Below are 19,082 nucleotides of genomic sequence, written 5' to 3'. Positions count from 1 at the left end.
TACATACATATATTTATATATATAAAATGAACCTTTTCTTTGGTAAAGCTAAATCAAAGACAACAGCAAAAGATGCCATTTATAAATTACGTGAAACGTTAAGCATGTTGGAGAAAAGACAGGCTTTCTTAGAAACAAAAGCAGAAAATGAATTAAAAATCGCAAAAGCGAATGCTACCAAAAATAAAAGAGGTTTGTACAAGAAAAAAAAAAAAAAAAAAAGACATAAATTCGATAGTTATTAATAAATGCGTTCATGTAGCTGCTTTAATGGCACTTAAAAGGAAAAAGACATATGAAGCTAACATTGAAAAGATTAATGGTGCTCGAATGACGATTGAAACTCAAATGATGGCTATTGAAAGTGCCAATGTTAATTTGGAAACCATGAGTGCTATGCGTGCTGGTGCAGAAGCCATGAAAAATATTCATGGTTCAATGTATGTTAACAAGTGATTTACTATTCATAAACTGACTTAATAATATGTGTATATAGGGATATTGATAAAGTTGATGCTACCATGGATGAAATTCGTGACCAAATGGATGTTGCAAACGAAATTTCAGAAGCTATTTCTCGACCTGTTAATGTTGGTGATGAATTAGATGAGGTAATGTCTAATAGAAATGAAATATTTTTAATAAATACATGTATATATACATGTATATTTATTTATTTGTACGCTTACCCTTGATTATGTAGGATGAATTATTAAACGAATTAGAAGAATTGGAACAAGAAGAATTAGACGCAAAAATGTTGGAAACTCCTTCATTGGTTGTTTCTGCCCCCAATGTACCTTCTCATGTGCCTGGTAAAATAAATTGATATACTCTATTACATGTCCTGAATACATACTAATATATTTTTTTTGTTTATAGCTCATAGTATCAACGCTGAAGAGGATGATGAAGAAGCTGAACTTAGAGCACTTAAAGCAAGTATCGCTATGTAATTTTAATATTGTTTTGAATATAAATATATTATGTATAAATGATAGCAACCAAGTATATAGCTATCCTTTTTTTTTCACAATAATAATGATAGTATTATGTAATTATGCATATACATATACAGAATACTTATTATAGATGAGATATATAATTCCAGGTTCTCGAGTCATTGTTGTTAAGCTATATATATATATATATATAAGCTATTGGTTCATGTCTGTAAATGACTACAAATGAAATAAAGTTAAAAGGCAACAGCTACTGTTTAAAGAATATATATATATATATATATATATACAAACAGTAGTTGAATATTGAAAGAACTTGGAAGGAAAGTAGGATAAAAATGAGAGAAAAGGAAGATGTATAAACGGTATAAGAAGGAGTTAGTGTTACTGGTTATAAAATGTGAGATTGGAATAAAAAAAAAAGGGTCAAGTTCATATAAACCAAAGAAGACTTGAAACAAGTATTTTGTGTTTAATTTTACAGTAATATTGATTTAATACTTGTATATTATCAATGCTTTCTTTTCTTACTAAAATAAACAAATGTATACCATAAAAACAATATTTATAACGGCATAGTTTTGTTTGAAAAAAAAAATCCATGAGGTTAAACGCAATACAGTAATAAAAATGATATTCGTTAATGAAATACAAAAAATCATAAGTAGTTAACTCTCGTTATGACACCTATCAATACTAGCTAATTCCTGACCATGTATTATATATTTCAATACTATTGAGTACAAGATCTACAGCAACAACTTTATCATCACACTTGCCAATAAAACATGAAACGACAAGTCATTTTTGGCGTAAAAGTAGTTTTAAAAAGCCGCAAAAACCAATAACTGTTCAATCTGTGGTTTGTGACTCGCAACCAAAAAGAGGCACAAAAAAAAAATATGAATAACTTTTTTTTTTCTTATTATTGTTTTATATAATCTGAAAACATGCCTAAATTAACAGCAAAGACAACCAAGAAAACAACCCCCTCCGAGGACATGAGAGCCTTTGGTCCTATTTTCAATAAAGATCTTGGCCAGCACATTTTAAAAAATCCTCTTGTTGCTCAAGGCATTGTTGATAAGGTATAAATCAAATAATGATCGATGATTTTTTTTTTTTTTTAAAAAAAATGTGTAAAACTTATAACATTCCCTTATAGGCTAATCTTGTTAGTTCAGATACTGTATTGGAAATTGGTCCAGGTACTGGTAATTTAACAGTTCGTATTCTTCCAGCTTGTAAAAAAGTGTATGCTGTTGAAATGGATCCTCGTCTTGCAGCTGAATTACAAAAACGTGTACATGGAACGTAAGTTGATAGGCAAACAGCAATATTATATAGACGTTATGAAGCTAATTATTATTACTATATAGCTCTGAACAAAAAAAACTTAATATTTTACTTGGTGATTTTATGAAAACAGATCTTCCCTATTTTGATGTTTGTATCAGTAATACCCCATATCAGATCTCATCTGTTCTTGTGTTTAAATTGTTGGAACATCGTCCATTGTTCCGTGTTGCCATTCTCATGTTTCAACGTGAATTTGCTTTACGTTTAGTAGCCAAACCAGGTGATGAATTATATTGTCGATTATCAGTTAACGTACAATTGTTGGCCAAAGTAGATCATGTGATGAAAGTCGGTAAGAATAACTTTCGTCCTCCACCCAAAGTCGAATCATCTGTCGTTCGACTTGAGCCAAAGAATCCTCCTCCACCTGTTAATTTTAAAGAATTCGATGGTTTATTGCGTATTTTGTTCACAAGAAAACACAAAACTTTTTCTGCCAATTTCAAACAATCTACTGTATTAGATATGCTTGAAAAAAATTACAAAACTTATTGTGCTGCTCATGAGATGGTAAAGAGATAAATAGACGAATAGATATATAAAAGATTCATTAACGAGATGATATGGTTTTGATTTTATTTTAGATGGTCGAATCTGATTTTGATATTAAAGCTAAAGTAACTCAAATTCTTGAATCTGTTAGTATGTCAGATAAGCGTGCAGCAAGATGTGATTTAGATGATTTCTTAAAGTAAGTAATTACTACTTGTATATAAAAAAAAATCTTTTAGTATGAATGAATATTTATCGTCCTTCTTTCTAGTCTTTTACTTGCATTTAACACTGCTAATATTCACTTTTCTTAACAAAAGATATCGTTTTCTGTTTTCTCTTTTTTTTTTAATTTATTACATGTAAAGCATTAATAATTGTATTAGTAGTAGTAGTAGTAGCAGCAATATAGTAGACACTTATTCATAGATCATTTTATATTCGTTATTTATAAATCAATAAATAACTATACTATTATTCAAAAATGACTTTAGTAGTAGTATCAATATATATGAAAGGCGTTGATTTAATTAAAAAAAAAAAAAAGTAAAAGTTAGTTTTATATTTTACGGGATATTTCTATATAGAAAGCAGGATACTATTATATGTAAAGTATTCAGCATTGGAAGAAGTGTATCTTTTTAAAGAGATAGAAAGTTAGCATCGAAAATTTTTTAATTTCTCTAAAAGACAGACTGTAAGCTTTGTCTGACTTTGACCGCTTTTTAAAGATAGTTTTCCTATTTTAACCTGAGTGCGTAAAACGTGTTAACGCAATTATCAGTGTAAAGGAATAAAATACACATCAGGCGGAAATCAAGTTTTATATACGTTTAAAAAAAAAAGAAGAATAGGAAAAAAAAAAGGCTTCTCTCCCTCTCCCAATCGATTTTTATCATTTTTAAACAATCTATTGACAACTATTCGCTTCTTAGGCTATCGATGTCAACCAATTAGTTGTGTATATATATCTTGTATTCCAAAAAAGCAAAATGAAACCTTGTATTCACCCACTCATCATGACGTTCTCACTCAACTTATTATAAACACTACTGTATCTTTTCACATCTATTTACAAAAAAAAAAAAAAAAAAAAAAAAAAATGTATTGTCTCATTATTTATTTTATACTCTATAGCCAAAATCTAACCACCATAGTGTTCCATTTTTTGAACCGTAAATCAACCCCATTGGACCCATGGCTAATCTTGATCTTACAAAATCATAACCGTCGGATAATTCATCATCTTCTCTATTACTGTTGATATCGTTCTCATCTTCCATCCATTCCTGTTGTTCACTCAAACCTAAATGTGCCGTAACTCTGGCTGCTGTCGTACCATTTAAAGCATATAAGGCTATATCCCCTCGTCGGTTAACAGTAGCCACACGATCTCCATGAATTGCAATATTTACAATTTCTTTAGCCGTACTCTCAAGTGGAGTTGTACGAATTGAATGAATTAATCTTGGACGTTCACTAAGGTTAGGTAAAGGGGGGAGCAGAAGGTTTTGATTAGCCATATTATCATAATATTGCTTAATGTATTGATCTGTTTTCAGTTGACATGCATAACCATAATCATTATAGGATGAATGACGACGTCTACGAATAGAACACTGTCTAATAAAATCTTTTGAAGTATTTTTTGATAAATGCGTTCCAGTTGAGGTAGATGAACGTGGCTGTTGACTAGAAGGATTAAATGAATGGTGTGCAAATAGATGATGAGTTGAAGAAGGTATTTTTAGACCCAAGAAACTACTCAATGTCTTGGATAATCTTTGTCTATGAGACATGGCTGATGGTAGCTGTGCGGTAGAATGTAAGTGATGATGGGTGTTATTAGTTGACAATGATAAAAGATGCTCCTGATCCTCATCATTTGATTTATACTCATTCCAACGATAATGATAAATTCTTCTTGAAGCATGCGGTGCAAGAACTAAACTTAATTCATTATTATATTCAATACATGGTATACTACAAGCGTTTAAATAGTGTGTAATAGTTGCATCTCCTAACGGATCATACATATTAAATACATGTAATAACCCATCTACGTTTACAGTGATTAAATTATTTCCAGATAAAAATACATTATGAGGCTGATTTTCAAAAGCCTATATTATATATTGATGTTTTGTTACATGCCAGTATTTCTTTTTTTTTTTTTTTTTCTTTCTTTTTTTTTTTCAACCTTTACCCTACTCAATAACTTTATGCCTTTTCTCCAATTCCAGACAAAGATAACAGATGGTTTCCTACCAGCAAGAGCAAAATAATCTTGATTTACTGATATAGAATCAGGCAAAAACCAAGGATGACTACCTCCCTTAAGTACTTGGATAGGATCATGCTTTGAGCCTTTTGTAATATCATAAAACAAACATTTTCTAAATATAAAATGATGCTGAGCTTATAGAATATGAACAAGTATGAGTTTATATTTAATCACTTTACGATCCACGCTGTGCAATGACTAATATATTAATATCTGGTAAAATGTCTATACATTCAACAATACAATTTGACTGTAAAATAGCTGGATCACCAAAGAACCATATTGATTTTAATATAAATCCATGTTCTGTAGAATATTCATATAATTTAACTGTATTATCCTTCATGATAAGAAAATTACTAAATACATTTACATACACATATAAATACCAACTTACTTCTGATAAAGTAACTAATAATTGATTTCTTAGTTTGACAGCCAATACACGATTGTGATTGTTATTATCAATCTTGATTGTCCTTTGCACATTACCCATTCTCCAATTAACAAAGGTAATAGCCTGACAATATCTTTTTTTCCAAGGTAAAGTAGAAGTATCTAACCATTTTAATGGCTTATGTGCATATATATCTGTAAAATGTGAATTCAATTCGTAAAATCTATTTCTCCATATGGTAACATCTTGAGTGATTCTATTCCAAGTTTTGCATGTCTAAATAATAATTTATATTAATATATTGTTTATGCGTGTGAAGGTCTTTATATTATATATAAATGTACTAATTGGATTTGAATTAAATCTTGAAAGGATAGTAAATAAAATATTTTTAAAGTAATTTCTCTTGGTAGCAAACTAATAATATCTTTTTGCTCAAATTCATTCTTTTTATTTGATAATAATACGTTATTTTTCTCTACTGGCACACAATTAGCTTCAGTCTGAAGACTTGTTTGTAATAAAGAAAACTTCCGAAGTGGATTAATAAATTTTTTCTTTTGATGGTCATTCATCTTGTTTTAGGAAAAAAAAAAGAAAAGAGAAAAGGTAAGGTAAGCTAAGAATAAAAAAAAAAAAAAAAAAAAAAAAAAAAAAAAAAAAAAAAAAAAAAAAAAAAAAAAAGAGAGAGAGAGAAAGGGGGGAGAGAGGGGGGACAGAAACAGAGTCGTCTTTAAGTTATTTTTGGTCATAATAAGTTTTAAAATAGGTTGATAAGCACGAGAATTCCTTATTACAGTATTTCATTTGTACTGTATTCTTACAAGTCTGTTGGGAAAAGGCGGACGCTTTTTTTTTTTTTTTTTGACTCTTTTTTTTTTCAACTCAGTTTGATGTCTCTTCATTCATAACAATCGTCTTTTATGCTTCCATTAAATAATTAGAAAAAAAAAAGTTCATTTATGAATTTGATATAGTGTACAGTTAATAAGCCTTATTCTCTTTCTCTCTGTCTCTTTTTCCTTACTTTTACTTTTATTGAACTGTTTGTTTCTTCCCAATTTCAGATATTTGTACTTCTATTACATTTCCTGTAGAAGTATTTAATATGAAGTGTATTTTGTAGTCATACAAACAACGATTCATATTAATTGAAACATTGTATCTTAAATAGTCAATATTTATATTCTTACCAAATATCAAATTCTTTTCCCTCCCCAAGTTATTCAAAAGTAAGATATGGCATTAAAATTGAACAGTTTTAAAGATTTCAATTATGATTTGAGAGGGTGAGTTATTTGCAAATATTCGTCTGTAAGTTGACTACGACGAAACCGTTATTCTAAAGAAAAGAAAATGTAGCTCATAAGGCTATCGTTCCACCATCTTGGAGTAATTCTCATGTGATAGATACCAAGCTTACATGTAAATTCTCTGCTACCATTTAAAAAGGAAGATCGATACTATTCATATTAAACAATCCTATAAATCTGACTTTCTTTGACATCCTTTTCATCTGTAAGAAGGGATTGACAGTTGGTGCTATCAAACCTATGTTAAGATTATAACAATATACGCTTGATATTATTTTTTTTTTTTTAATGTTTAACCTCTTTTCCAATAAAGGATGCAGTTCAGGTTTACAAAATAATGTATAATACGGCGAATATACTACTCGTTGAAATTGACAACATTTATTTATTAAATATGAAAATAAGCATGCCTTTCTTCTTATCAAGATAAGTGTAGTACAATTATTAGTAAATATTTTCTTCTTTTGGTCTATTGCCGTATTACAGTTGAAGAAACTAGGTTGGGCCAATGAGAAAAAATTAGGCCGTTTCAAAATTGAATTAGGATATCATTATGAAAATGGGACAGAGATACGAAAGTAGGGCAGCGATACGGAAATGGGACATATTAAGATACTTTTAATTTTTGGGCGAATGAAGACTTTTTTTTTCAATAGGTCAACTAATCTGTAAATATAGGGTGTCTTGCTGTTATACAAGACATAATGTTATTCAATTGTTAAGGCTATTTTTTTCCACAAATAATAATAGTGTTGTTAGTATATGAAGTAATGAAATCTATATTAATCTCAAGATAGCTTACCCCCGCCGAAACTCTTCAGGTCGATTGTTGTTGTTAGCAGCCATATACAAAAAGATAGAGCGCATGTTGAGACTCGCCATATGATCGCTGTTCCATCGAGATATTACAAGTTTGACAGTTGAGAACTGAATGGATCATCATATTGGAGTCATCACGTTGGTTAGAAGTACTTTTTGTATGACATCTGGGACATATTTGACTTGTGAAATACTCATCAATCAAAACGACTTACTTTCTTGAATTTGGCTGGTTGCATCTGGTTGATTTGACATAATTTAGCAAGGCTTTTCCGAATGCCTTTGTTGGAGAAGGTACATTCCCACGAAGCTCACCGAACCGAGCAGAACCAAACGCCACTACAGTAGGCCTTTCAGCTTCACCGGCATTGTCTCTAGGGGCTAACGGCTTCCACTTTTGCTGATTTGCTTGCTGTATATCAGGATTGCCTTCTTGGTACTTTCTGCTACCTGTAAACAACCGTTTACACACTTCGGTCAATGCTTTTTGCTTGTTTCTTCTATAGCCGTGATATTTGAGCTTTTTCAACCCGGTTGTGTAATAGCCTTTAATTGCCTCAAAGTTCCGAAATATATATCGCAAAGCTTCATTGAACTGGTCCCAGTTACACGTCCTTGTTGATGGTGTATTAGAAATCAGATGGCGTGCGTCAACATTGGCTCACGAGTGATGACTTGCTGCTCCATTCTTTCTAAAACATGGTATAACCACGGCAAATACAAGTAAGGTTTAGCATAGTAATCTGCTTCAGTCAGGTTCAAGCCATGTAATTTTTGGCGGCATTCATTAATAGGATTGTTGTTGATTGAGGTTTTGTGAGTGTCGGCAACTTCCAGATTAGCAGGGTAAATTATTTCTTGATTGGTACAAATAGCATCATATACCCGCTCAGCTAGGTCGCGTTTGACACTATTTCGGAAAGGGAGGCCTGGAAATTCAGTTGTGTTAGAAAGCCTCGTAAAGAGATAGCGCAACGTTTTTGGCTTGAAGTTGGTTCCAACATGATTCTCTATAAGTGTCTCAAAGCTACGCATGACTATTGAGATTAGTGTGCTATACTGAATATTGGGGGAACTGTTGTTGCCTATTAAAATCTTTTCCCATTTTATTACTAAATTGTAAGAAAACTTTAGGGATCTCGGCATCGGCATTCTTTCCTTGACCAACAAATAAAGCAGCAAAGTTGTATAGTTTTTTGTGAGTCAGTTTTGGTACAGCCTCGACCAATAATTGATGGGTGTCAGCATAAATGACAATAAAATAAGAGAAAGGGGATGTTATTTAAGTTTTCATTCTGTAGAATCGGTAGATAAAAAAGATATAAAAAAAATAAAAACAGTAGGGTAATCTAGATGCTTGTGTGAGTGTTTATTCAATGTAAACTGACTGAAGAACTTTATTGATTCAAGATGATCTCCTTTACATACATTTATCGTTATTTGTTACTTGTATGAATATAATCGTATGAAATTGTCGGTTTTCTGATCCACTGGTACCTGGACTACATACGGAGCCCAATATTACAGACTATAAATAATGATTGTAACCAAGACCTGGTGGCTCTAGGTCTTTCTTACGAATAATAAAAACCTTACATTCTACGTATCCTAATCACTTTACTTGGCTTTATTATTTCAAAAACGATAGTTCACTCACTCCATCAAACTCACAGAAATGCTCCTTATTGTCCTAAGTAATTCGAATCTGGGATATTCTCCATGAGGATTGTTCGTTCCGGGATCATTCAAGTTAGGTGGATCATTTCCTAATCTGGATGATCATCTTAGTAGTCTGATAGTCTATTAGTGGCCTTTCTTGTTAAATGGAACAAGTTTATAGCTTCTTGTTTATACATTCGCCCAAAAACTAAGCGTGTCTCAATATATCCCACTTTTATGCTGATGTCCCACTTTCATATTGGTGTCCCAATTTATTTTGGAAATGGTCAAAAAAGTTTTATATTGTTTCTTCGACTGTATCAAGAAGGAATAACTTATAAAATAATATTACTTTTATACTAAATTTACTCAAAGAAAAATGGGTAAAAACAAACTCTTGATATTTTATACAAATTCTTATGTGCATCAGACTTATAAATGTTTTTGTCTGATTCTTTGATTTTATTCTATCTTAAATTTATTAGAAATAGTGTAAAAAAGAAGAAGCATATAAACTACCTTAATTGTGTGTTTTCTTTTATTAAATAATTATGTAATATAATTCTATTCTCTTCTCTTCTCTTTTCTTCTCTTCTCTTCTATTCTTTTTTTTTATTGACCATATACATAGATTCCATCTGGCTCATCTGAAGCTATTAAATTTAATTCTGATATTTCATTTAAATTGAAAACTAGACTAACTATACGAGCTCCATTTCGATAATGTTTTAGTAAAAAATCTGCAAATTTATCAGTATGATCTGGTAGCAGAAATACGATAATGACTGTCCAGTTTATGTCATGAACTATTTTAGGTAAATCCAACAAGTCTCCCAAGATGAAAGAAACTTTATTTTCTTCATCCGGTAACAATATTTGTTTTGATAATGTTTTTGACGTCTCTACAAGTTTTTCATCGGATTCAATACCTACTGCTTTTGATGCTCCAAATTCAGAAACTGCTGCTGTCACAAATCGACCATCCCCTGAACCTAAATCAATCAATACATCGTGCGATCCTATTTTGACCATGTTTAAAGCTTTCAAAACTCTTTTTGCAGAAGTTGGACAAAATGGTGCTAATGAAGTATCAACATCATCAATATACGCTGGAAAAGGATCTTCTGCACTTTCATCGTAGATCCGATTATCTGCATCTCCATATACTTGTAAGAATTTATTAGGAATTGATGGATCGTTTTCTTTTACTGACATTAAAGGAAAAAAAAAAAAAGTATATTAGGTGTGTTTGAAAAAAATTTTTTTCTTTATACATCTTTATGAATTATGCCTTATATACTCGGATCAAATTAATTATAAAAGAGAATTAATATTTGTATTCAACATAATACTGCACAGTTACTTGATAGAAAAGAGACAAGAACTTATTCTTTTGGACAAGTAATAACTTGTCTATTTATGAAATATAATAAATCAGGATAAAGTGTTTACCCCTTTTTCTTTTTTTTTCTTTTTATAGTGTAGTGTGAGATAAGATAGACACTGTTTTATTAGGAATATTATGTAATTGTATTAACTTTTTATATATGCATGTATGTATTAAATAAATCTAATGGGAAGATAGGCTTTCTAAATCAATTTCTTGATCATCCAAGGTAACCAGTGATTGATATGCAACTCCCTTTTGTCTCTCTCTCCAATTGTTAATCCTTGTATAAAACTTATAAAAGAGATTGACTTTGTTTTCAGAATAGTAATTTTCTTCATCAATTAATTCAGGTTTACGCCAGAACCATTTCAACATTAAACTACTAACGACAACACTTGTTGAACTTGCTGCCATAGCCATACCTGCCATCATTGGATGTAAATGAAGCCCTAAAGGCATAAAAACACCCATTGCTAAAGGAATGCCAATCAAGTTATAGATGGATGCCCATAATAAATTTAGTTTAATACGTCTGAAAATACTTTTGGAGAGTGCTAGTGCAGTGACGACATCAGTCAAGTCATTACGCATTAACACAACATCAGCCGCTTCTATAGCGATATCTGTGCCACTGCAGAGAGCAATTCCCAGATTAGAAGCAACAAGGGCAGGGGAATCGTTAATACCATCGCCTACCATAGCTACAATTGTAGCTTCCGTATGTTTCTCCCAGAAGGGTATCCATTTATTATGACGTCTGTGTCTAATCTGTGCTTGCATCTCTTTTATAATTTGTGTTTTACCATTAGGTGAAATGCCAGCATGAACTTCTGTAATACCTACACGGGCTGCAATACATCGCGCAGTTAAGGCATTATCACCTGTAACCATAGCTGTATCGATACCTAACTCTTTTAACGTCGCAATCACTCGTTTTGCTTCCGGTTTAATCATATCAGAAATAGAGATAAACCCTGTCGCAACATGATTGATAGCAACAAGGATTGTCGTATGGCCTTGCGACAACTCCCCTTCTACTATTTGAATTTGTTCGTTTTGTAAAGTGATAGCATGATATTCTTCCAGCCATTTTTGATTACCAATCACTACATGATCTACTTTTTCATGACGAGAGATGTTACATTCAATACCATAGCCAGTTTCACTCTTAAAACTCAAGATGAAGCCTAAATGATCCAAGGGTTGATCTGAGGGTGTAGATGTGACTTCCTTTGCTTTATGAACGACAGCACGACCCAAGAGATGCTCACTGCCTGCCTCTGCAATGGCTGCCACCAAAAGCATTTCTTGACGCGTTGATTCAAGACCATCCCAACTTTGATAATTCACAACCTGTACCTTACCCATCGTTAGCGTACCCGTCTTATCAAATACAACCTTATTGACCTTTTGACCCTTCTCCAAGACTGCACCCCCCTTGAAGATCACACCATGCTCTGCACCTAAACCTGTGCCTACCATCACTGCAGTGGGTGTAGCTAAACCTAATGCGCAAGGACAAGCGACAATAATAACACTGATGCATAGCTTGAGACAGACAAAGAACCAATCTCCATTCCCTTCTCTTGTAATCTCATGTTGGAAAAGTATAGGCATACGATTGACCCCTAGACAACCTACTAAAAGGGACCAAAAGACTAAAGTAAAGATACCAAGACATACAACAAGAGGGACAAAGATACCAGCCACCTTATCTGTAAATCCTTGAATAGGCGCCTTGTTCATTTGTGCATCCTCCACTAATCTAACAATTTGGCTTAGAGCCGTATCAGAACCTACACGTGTCGCACGCATTATGAATGAGCCCAAGCCATTTACAGTTCCACCAATCACGGTATCACCTGGATGTTTATTTACAGGATCCACTTCACCTGTAATCATACTTTCATCTATAGAGGATTCACCTGAAAACACAACACCGTCCGTTGGAATTTTATCACCAGGAATAATTTTCAAGTAATCATTGATTTGGACCAATTCAGAAGGTATCTGCCTTTCAGATGTGATTGCCTGCTTCTCATCTGTGGTGGTAGTATCAGGAAATTGAACAAGGGTTGCAGTAGAAGGAGTTAATGACATTAATTTAGAGAGTGCAGTAGAGGATTGACCCTTTGCCAAATTTTCTAAATAACGGCCAGCAGTAATAAATGAGATGAGCATGGTTGAAGTATCAAAGAAGACAGAGGGATGAGTAGGAGAGGCTATAGAGATAGACCGAATGATGGATAAGACTGAAAAGAAATAAGCTGATAAAGTAGATATAGTAACCAAGACATCCATAGTAGGAGCACGATGTTTTATAGATTGATATGCTGAAATCAAAAAGCGTTTACCTATCCAGAACTGCACAGGAGTTGCGAGTAGCCATTGAATAAAATCAAAGAGAAAGAATCCTGGTATAATATAAGTAGGTGTATTCAATAGAGAACGACCCAATTGAAATTCAGGAAGAATCATGGCGATGACAAATACAGGAAAGGCAAATATGAAACTTTGTAAAAAGGTAGTACGCCATTGCTGGATTTCCCGGACTTTGGATAAACTTTCAAGTTGTATATCACGAGTTTTATCAGATACGAGGGCATTGAAACCCAAAGATTCTATAGCTTCCACGATTTGCCGTGGACCAATTTGAGATGGATGATGAATGATGATACCTGACTCGGTCATAAGCTGAATAGATACAGACTGAACTCCCTCAAGCCTTTTAATTTCACTTTCAATGGTATTTACACAACTAGAACAAGTCATACCATAAATTTGTAATTGAAGTTTTGTATATTTATCTTGTGAAGAAGTAGTATGGTCGATGAAAGAAGCTTCAAAACCCATATCATTTATATGCTTTATAATGTCATCTATATCAATGATAGATGAATTATATGTCACTATTCCTGATTCAGCTAATAATGAGACTTGTACAGTCATAATGCCCTGAATTGTTGATAATCCTCTTTCTATACTATTCACACATGAAGCACAAGTCATTCCACTAATTCTTAACTGTGCAGTCCACATATAGTGTTGTTGGCATTCATCGTCTTCTTCTTCCTCCATATCCACACTTGTATGTAAAATAGATAATGGTGGTGGTGGTGGTGGTAGTGTTAAAGAGGATGAGTTGTCTTCTTCTCCTGAATAAGGAAGCACAACATCAAAACCACAACTCTCGATTGTGTCTTTAATTTCGTTAACAGAAACAAGTGAAGGATGATATAAAACAGTTGCATTTTTATTTTCTAAACTAACGTCGATTGAATTTACACCTTTTAAATCAAGACATGCTTTTGTAATTGAATTAACACAAGAATGACAAGTCATTCCATGAATAGATAAAACTAACTTGGGTACATCAAAGCCACAATCCTTTATTGTTTCTATAATATTTTCCAAGAATGTTGTAGCTGGATTAAAAGTAATATTTGCATTATTATTTTTCAAGTTTACTTGAACAGTATTTACAAAAGGAGTTAAAGCTTTAGTAATAGAATTAACACAAGACATACAAGTCATGCCTTGAATAGGAATAGTGATGACTACTTCATTAGAATTACTCATATCAATTAAAGAAGTAGAAAAAAAAAAAAAAAAAAAAAAAGAGAGAGAGAAGAGATAAGAAATGTAAACAAGCATAAAAATAAAATAAAATAAGCCAATCCAAACACACATTTCTATTTACATCTTATTTGATGAACTGGTTTATTTAATTAACCGAGTTTATTTTATTTATTTATAGTCGTTCTTTATATAACTTTTTATAAATATGTATATGCATATTTTTTTTTCAATAAAAATTAAGCTATTTCATGCTTTGTTATCAGAATATAAAAATAGAACCCGCCTGTAATTGAATACATTTAGAAGTAATGATGATAATAATTATGATAATCAAGCCATCATTTATGAACAATAAGATCTAGAAATTTGAAACACAGATAATAATAATAAAAAAAAAAAAGAGAAAAAAAAAATTTAAAATCAGGCAAAATGATAAATTCTCAATTCTAAAGGTATTTCAAGTAGCAGTAGCAGTAGCAGTAGTAGCAGTAATAGCAGTAGTCTGTTGTGTAACTTTATGTTTATATTATGCAGCTACTGCTTAGAACTCCATTCATTGCATTCTTTTATTTATTCATTAAATAGATCGCCATATTGTATTTTATCTCTCATAAATTAAACTATAAAATCTGATAATAAAACACTCTGTACAAGTTATTCTGTTCTAAAGTCACTCTTATCAATCTTATTATCAACGTAATCATGACTAGCGTACGTCTGGTATCTTATCATTATACAAGTGTTAACCAAACCTCTCACAGTCTTTATATATAATATAAAATGAGTACTTGTCCTAGTGAAAAGGAGCTTTACAGGTTTACTTCTTTCTCTGTTATTTATTTATATTGATTTAATCACATGATGATCAAAAGCAAGTCAATGAAAGTAAATAGTATATAGAGTATGATAGGTGAGCTTTTCAATTGTATATAACATTACGTATTATTACTTGAAGACAATCGATAAACAAACTAGTGTAAAATACTTGTAGGCTTTTACTCTACAAATCTAACACTGATACTACTGTAAGTAAGTCACTTACTTACTTTGATATCAGTCTAGATAGTCATGTCTTTACGGATAATATAAAGCAGTAAATATGTAATAACACAAATAAACTTTTCTTCATATTTATTAATTCATGTGACAACAATAATTGAGTTTATTATCACATATTTATTAAATTTATTTCTAAGGATTAGAATTAAGATCAAAACGGTAATAATAATAATAAAAAAAAAGAAGCAGTTGTGCTTTATTTATGCGATTAAAGGCCATCATATGTAAACTCTGTCTTTTCTTACCTCTCTCTCTCTCTTTCTACTTTTTTTAACCAATCAGAATCAGACTATCTTTTTTTTTTTTTTTGTTATTGAAAAGTAGATACTTAATCTTACGTGGTAATGCTACTTAGAGTCATATTTGTGTAAAATAGAGTGAAATTTAGAGCACTTTTTGTTTCCATCTTTAATAGAAACAAATCTTTTCATACTTGAATAAAGATGCATAATAAATCTCTTTTACATAAGAAGAAGAAACATTTGACAGTTATATAGTATTATTGTATTATAGTGTGTATAAAATGAGCTGCCTAATTTATGATTATGGTGCAGTAATAAATAATAGTTATAATTCACCAGATTATTTCATAGTAAAGATACTTGGTTTATTGTATTTTTTTTTCATTTTTTTATAAAAGAAAAAAAAAAGAATTAAATGGGAGAAGCACCGACATAGTTAGGGTTAGCAATAATCTATAAACATACGCATTAATAACTCTTTTCCTCCCCTTTATATATATATATATATATATATGTATCTGTATTTCTTTTATAAAGAACTTACTTCAACCCAATAACCATCAGGATCAGTAATAAAGGCGATATTCTTCATTTTACCATCAGTCAACTTCTTAACAAAGTTAACACCAAGAGATTCGAAACGCTCACAGGCCTTTTCAATATTATCGACAAGAATGGCTGTATGACCATAACCACGACCAGGATCAGAGTTACCATTAGCATAAGCAAAGTCGGCCTGGTCTTCTGTACCCCAATTGCTATAATACACACGTAAATATACATGTATATTCTGGATAAAAAAAAAATAACTACTTACTGTGTTAATTCAAGAACACCGGGCATACTGAAAGCTAACTTTTTCTTTTCAGCTTCATCTTCAGGAATAGAATCGACATAAGCCAAAAAGTAAAGAGTAAATTTGTTCTCAGGAAAGTCATGCTTAGTAATAAGCCTGAAAATAATTATTATAATAACGTGTCAACAGGATTTAACCAAAAGAAAAAGCCTCTATTTTTTTCTTTTTCTTTTTTAATTCGTTAACTTACTTCATACCGAGAACTTCAGTATAGAATTTGATGGAAGCTTGAGGATCCTTAACACGGATCATAGTGTGGTTAAAAACATACTTGGAAGGATCAGTTGACATTATGTAATATACTTATTATAAAAAGAATGAAAAAGAATTAAAAAAAAAAAAAAATCTTTTTGGTTCAAATTATGAATGCTTTTTAAATTTTAATATCCGCCGCTAGAAATACATGTCAAAAATGATGTACATCATAATGTGACGTTTAAACTGAATAGTAGATTTGGATAAATTATACTAATATATTACAAAGATAATTTACAAAACATGGATTATTTTACATATATTTAAGAAGATTCAAGCGAGTTTTCCAAGTCTTCCAAAAAGGTATGCAAAGCCTATTTACGTTATTAATAAAATCCACCAAGTTTGAATCAATTATAAATTATACTACCTACCTGAATTCGATAACCGTCTTTATATTCTCTTCCTGCTAAATAGACAATTTTATCTGCAAAGGCTAATAAAGATTCACCCATATAAATGAACGTTGTTTGTGGATTTGTCATGATATTTCCAGCTACTTTACTATTTGTACTAGCATTTTTTTTATCGGTTTCAATTATACTAATTGCTCTCACTACTAATTCCACTAAAACTGAAGTAAGATTCTCAACTGCAGCTACAGAACTTGCTAAATGAAGTATATCTTTATGTCTTAATTCTAATTCCTCTAGAATATATAAAGAGGACAATATACGCGTTGCATTATCCATCAGTTGCATAAAACGAATATCCATTCTCTTCGTACTTGAGGACTTTTTTATCATATCTGAATTATCAGTTACATGTTCTAAATTCTCAGAAATCCATTGTTCATAAATCGCCGCTAATACACAACAGTCATAAATAAGTTTATGTGAAGTAAATCCAATAAAACAGGATGCTTCTGCTATAAATTCAAGGCCTGTTAAAATACAAGCCATTAACTATACAAAATATAGGTTTGTACAAATGAATATTTTCTATTTGCATAGACTATATATATTTATATGTATATCCTTACATTCTCACCCATAGGTAAATGAATAAGCTCTTCCATATTATTAGCTAATTCTTGAGCTTTCTTACATTCAGTATCTAATGCATCTAACAAACCCGTGCAAAGATTATGTAGCCATTCCTTTGTTGCAATCAATAATGAGTCATTGACTGGCATCCCCATCGCTTTCCATTCTAACCCATTCTGTATTAACGCATCACCATAAAGTGCTATTTTGTTCTCTAGTAATCCTTGAAGCTTTTTTATGTCTTCCAATAAATCATTTGATTGAGGTATAGTACTATTTACTGAGTAACTCATATCTTCCATTGACTGAACATAAGAAGCAAGCTTATTGATTTTGTTTTCATATAAGGTCCATTCCGGAAAAATTTCCTATAAAAAAAAAAATCAAAGGTTTCCATTTCATTATTATACTTATTACCTATGCCAAAAGGAAATACTTACAATAAATGGTAATGTATGATCTCCACTAAGTTCATTTGCTATTCTTAAAACTTTAGATAAATGGTCACGCAATGATTCAAACTCTTGATCTGGTTTTTGCAGTAATTCCAGCTCTTTTCTAAGCTGTTTTTGTTTATCATTAAACAAATGTTTAAACTCGATTAATGGTATATTATTCTTTTGCGCTTGTAATTCTAACCATTGTTCCAAGGATGATGCTGTGGTTGGATTCAAAGTTCCACTCATAGATATTCGACGTAAAGCTGGCATAGGATTTTCTTCATTTAGAGGTTTATTATAATTAAAAGGATGAGGTGGTGGAGGCGCTGTAGTCATATCAACATCATCAAGTGATACTGATAGACTACGTGCAATATCATTTGCTAAACTGCTTGAAAGTTTCTGTAATTTACGATCTTGGGCAGAATTAGAAAAACTGCGTTTACGTTTCAAGTTGTAATTACTAGGTGATTCAGGTGTTGATAAAGTTTCTGTATGTAACAACATGAATATATATATATATATATATTATAAAGGTGAAATCAGTTTAATTACCTGTACTTTCATTATATTTTGACCATTCACGATTTTCTTCATTAAAATTAATTTTTGTTGTAGGAATAGCACCTTTCAACAAACTATCCTCTAAAAGTGGGGTTTGGGGGGAGGGAAAGAGATAAAATTAGTGACTTAATAACATGACTAAAGATAACACACCTAATAGACCCAATATGACTTTAACACAAGTTGTCCAAGCGTCTTGTTCAGATCTTAAACCATTGAACATTTTTTTTTTTTTTTTTTTTTTTTTGCAGAAAAAAAACGTCATGTTGGTAAATTTCGGTCAGCTCTCGTTCTTGAACTGGCGGAACCTGATTACTAAAAAAAAAAAAAAAAAAAAAAAAAAAAAAAAAAAAAAAAAAAATAAATAAATAAATAAAAATCTCGTGTTTAGGATTATGGAAAATGGAGATGGAAAAAATACCTTTT

The 19,082-nt window shown here is 31.4% G+C and overlaps 10 protein-coding genes across 10 annotated transcripts; 2 read left to right on the top strand and 8 right to left on the bottom strand.

The window, feature by feature from the left end:
* Positions 1-270: 270 nt before the first annotated feature.
* Positions 271-956, top strand: BX663DRAFT_425843 (Snf7 family; the record flags this gene model as incomplete). The annotated part of the gene is made up of 4 exons (XM_051522511.1): positions 271-440; positions 497-611; positions 704-815; positions 883-956. The coding sequence occupies 4 exons, from the start codon at positions 271-273 to the stop codon at positions 954-956; spliced, it is 471 nt and encodes a 156-aa protein (XP_051387700.1).
* Positions 957-1,892: 936 nt separating this feature from the next.
* Positions 1,893-3,303, top strand: BX663DRAFT_491812 (dimethyladenosine transferase). Its single transcript, XM_051525128.1, has 5 exons — positions 1,893-2,050; positions 2,128-2,276; positions 2,342-2,831; positions 2,906-3,012; positions 3,085-3,303. Exons 1-5 carry the CDS (start codon positions 1,913-1,915, stop codon positions 3,125-3,127), a joined length of 927 nt encoding a protein of 308 aa, XP_051387699.1. The 5' UTR covers positions 1,893-1,912; the 3' UTR covers positions 3,128-3,303.
* Positions 3,304-3,606: 303 nt separating this feature from the next.
* Positions 3,607-5,110, bottom strand: BX663DRAFT_8998 (uncharacterized protein). The gene is made up of 2 exons (XM_051532350.1): positions 5,020-5,110; positions 3,607-4,872 (listed from the first exon to the last, which is right to left on the bottom strand). The coding sequence occupies exon 2, from the start codon at positions 4,847-4,849 to the stop codon at positions 3,938-3,940; it is 912 nt and encodes a 303-aa protein (XP_051387698.1). The 5' UTR covers positions 4,850-4,872; positions 5,020-5,110; the 3' UTR covers positions 3,607-3,937.
* BX663DRAFT_406442 (uncharacterized protein) lies at positions 5,023-5,398 on the bottom strand (the record flags this gene model as incomplete). The annotated part of the gene is made up of 2 exons (XM_051522260.1): positions 5,023-5,209; positions 5,277-5,398. Coding segments are annotated over 2 exons (309 nt in total), but the record flags the coding sequence as incomplete, so codon positions are not given.
* On the bottom strand, positions 5,126-6,130 carry BX663DRAFT_8993 (uncharacterized protein). Its single transcript, XM_051532349.1, has 4 exons — positions 5,839-6,130; positions 5,495-5,770; positions 5,277-5,427; positions 5,126-5,209 (listed from the first exon to the last, which is right to left on the bottom strand). Exons 1-3 carry the CDS (start codon positions 6,067-6,069, stop codon positions 5,386-5,388), a joined length of 549 nt encoding a protein of 182 aa, XP_051387696.1. The 5' UTR covers positions 6,070-6,130; the 3' UTR covers positions 5,126-5,209; positions 5,277-5,385.
* A 1,388-nt stretch (positions 6,131-7,518) lies between these two features.
* BX663DRAFT_482000 (uncharacterized protein) lies at positions 7,519-8,661 on the bottom strand (the record flags this gene model as incomplete). Its single annotated transcript, XM_051524386.1, has 3 exons — positions 7,519-7,531; positions 7,842-8,172; positions 8,292-8,661. The coding sequence occupies 3 exons, from the start codon at positions 8,659-8,661 to the stop codon at positions 7,519-7,521; spliced, it is 714 nt and encodes a 237-aa protein (XP_051387695.1).
* A 1,011-nt stretch (positions 8,662-9,672) lies between these two features.
* On the bottom strand, positions 9,673-10,519 carry BX663DRAFT_533967 (S-adenosyl-L-methionine-dependent methyltransferase). Its single transcript, XM_051530565.1, has 2 exons — positions 9,805-10,519; positions 9,673-9,752 (listed from the first exon to the last, which is right to left on the bottom strand). Exon 1 carries the CDS (start codon positions 10,498-10,500, stop codon positions 9,898-9,900), a length of 603 nt encoding a protein of 200 aa, XP_051387694.1. The 5' UTR covers positions 10,501-10,519; the 3' UTR covers positions 9,673-9,752; positions 9,805-9,897.
* Positions 10,520-10,767: 248 nt separating this feature from the next.
* BX663DRAFT_491795 (uncharacterized protein) lies at positions 10,768-14,281 on the bottom strand. Its single transcript, XM_051525127.1, has one exon. It carries the CDS (start codon positions 14,252-14,254, stop codon positions 10,856-10,858), a length of 3,399 nt encoding a protein of 1,132 aa, XP_051387693.1. The 5' UTR covers positions 14,255-14,281; the 3' UTR covers positions 10,768-10,855.
* Positions 14,282-15,895: 1,614 nt separating this feature from the next.
* Positions 15,896-16,714, bottom strand: BX663DRAFT_491794 (lactoylglutathione lyase). The gene is made up of 4 exons (XM_051525126.1): positions 16,602-16,714; positions 16,373-16,507; positions 16,100-16,313; positions 15,896-16,008 (listed from the first exon to the last, which is right to left on the bottom strand). The coding sequence occupies exons 1-4, from the start codon at positions 16,700-16,702 to the stop codon at positions 15,967-15,969; spliced, it is 492 nt and encodes a 163-aa protein (XP_051387692.1). The 5' UTR covers positions 16,703-16,714; the 3' UTR covers positions 15,896-15,966.
* A 53-nt stretch (positions 16,715-16,767) lies between these two features.
* On the bottom strand, positions 16,768-18,904 carry BX663DRAFT_491793 (uncharacterized protein). Its single transcript, XM_051525125.1, has 4 exons — positions 18,648-18,904; positions 18,093-18,583; positions 17,649-18,020; positions 16,768-17,571 (listed from the first exon to the last, which is right to left on the bottom strand). Exons 2-4 carry the CDS (start codon positions 18,426-18,428, stop codon positions 17,017-17,019), a joined length of 1,263 nt encoding a protein of 420 aa, XP_051387691.1. The 5' UTR covers positions 18,429-18,583; positions 18,648-18,904; the 3' UTR covers positions 16,768-17,016.
* Between the last annotated feature and the right edge of the window lie 178 nt (positions 18,905-19,082).

Source organism: Cokeromyces recurvatus (genome assembly GCF_025118155.1).
Source record: "Cokeromyces recurvatus strain NRRL 2243 chromosome Unknown BX663scaffold_1, whole genome shotgun sequence".
Lineage (NCBI taxonomy): Eukaryota > Fungi > Mucoromycota > Mucoromycetes > Mucorales > Mucoraceae > Cokeromyces > Cokeromyces recurvatus.
This window is presented reverse-complemented; position numbering and strand designations above follow the sequence as displayed.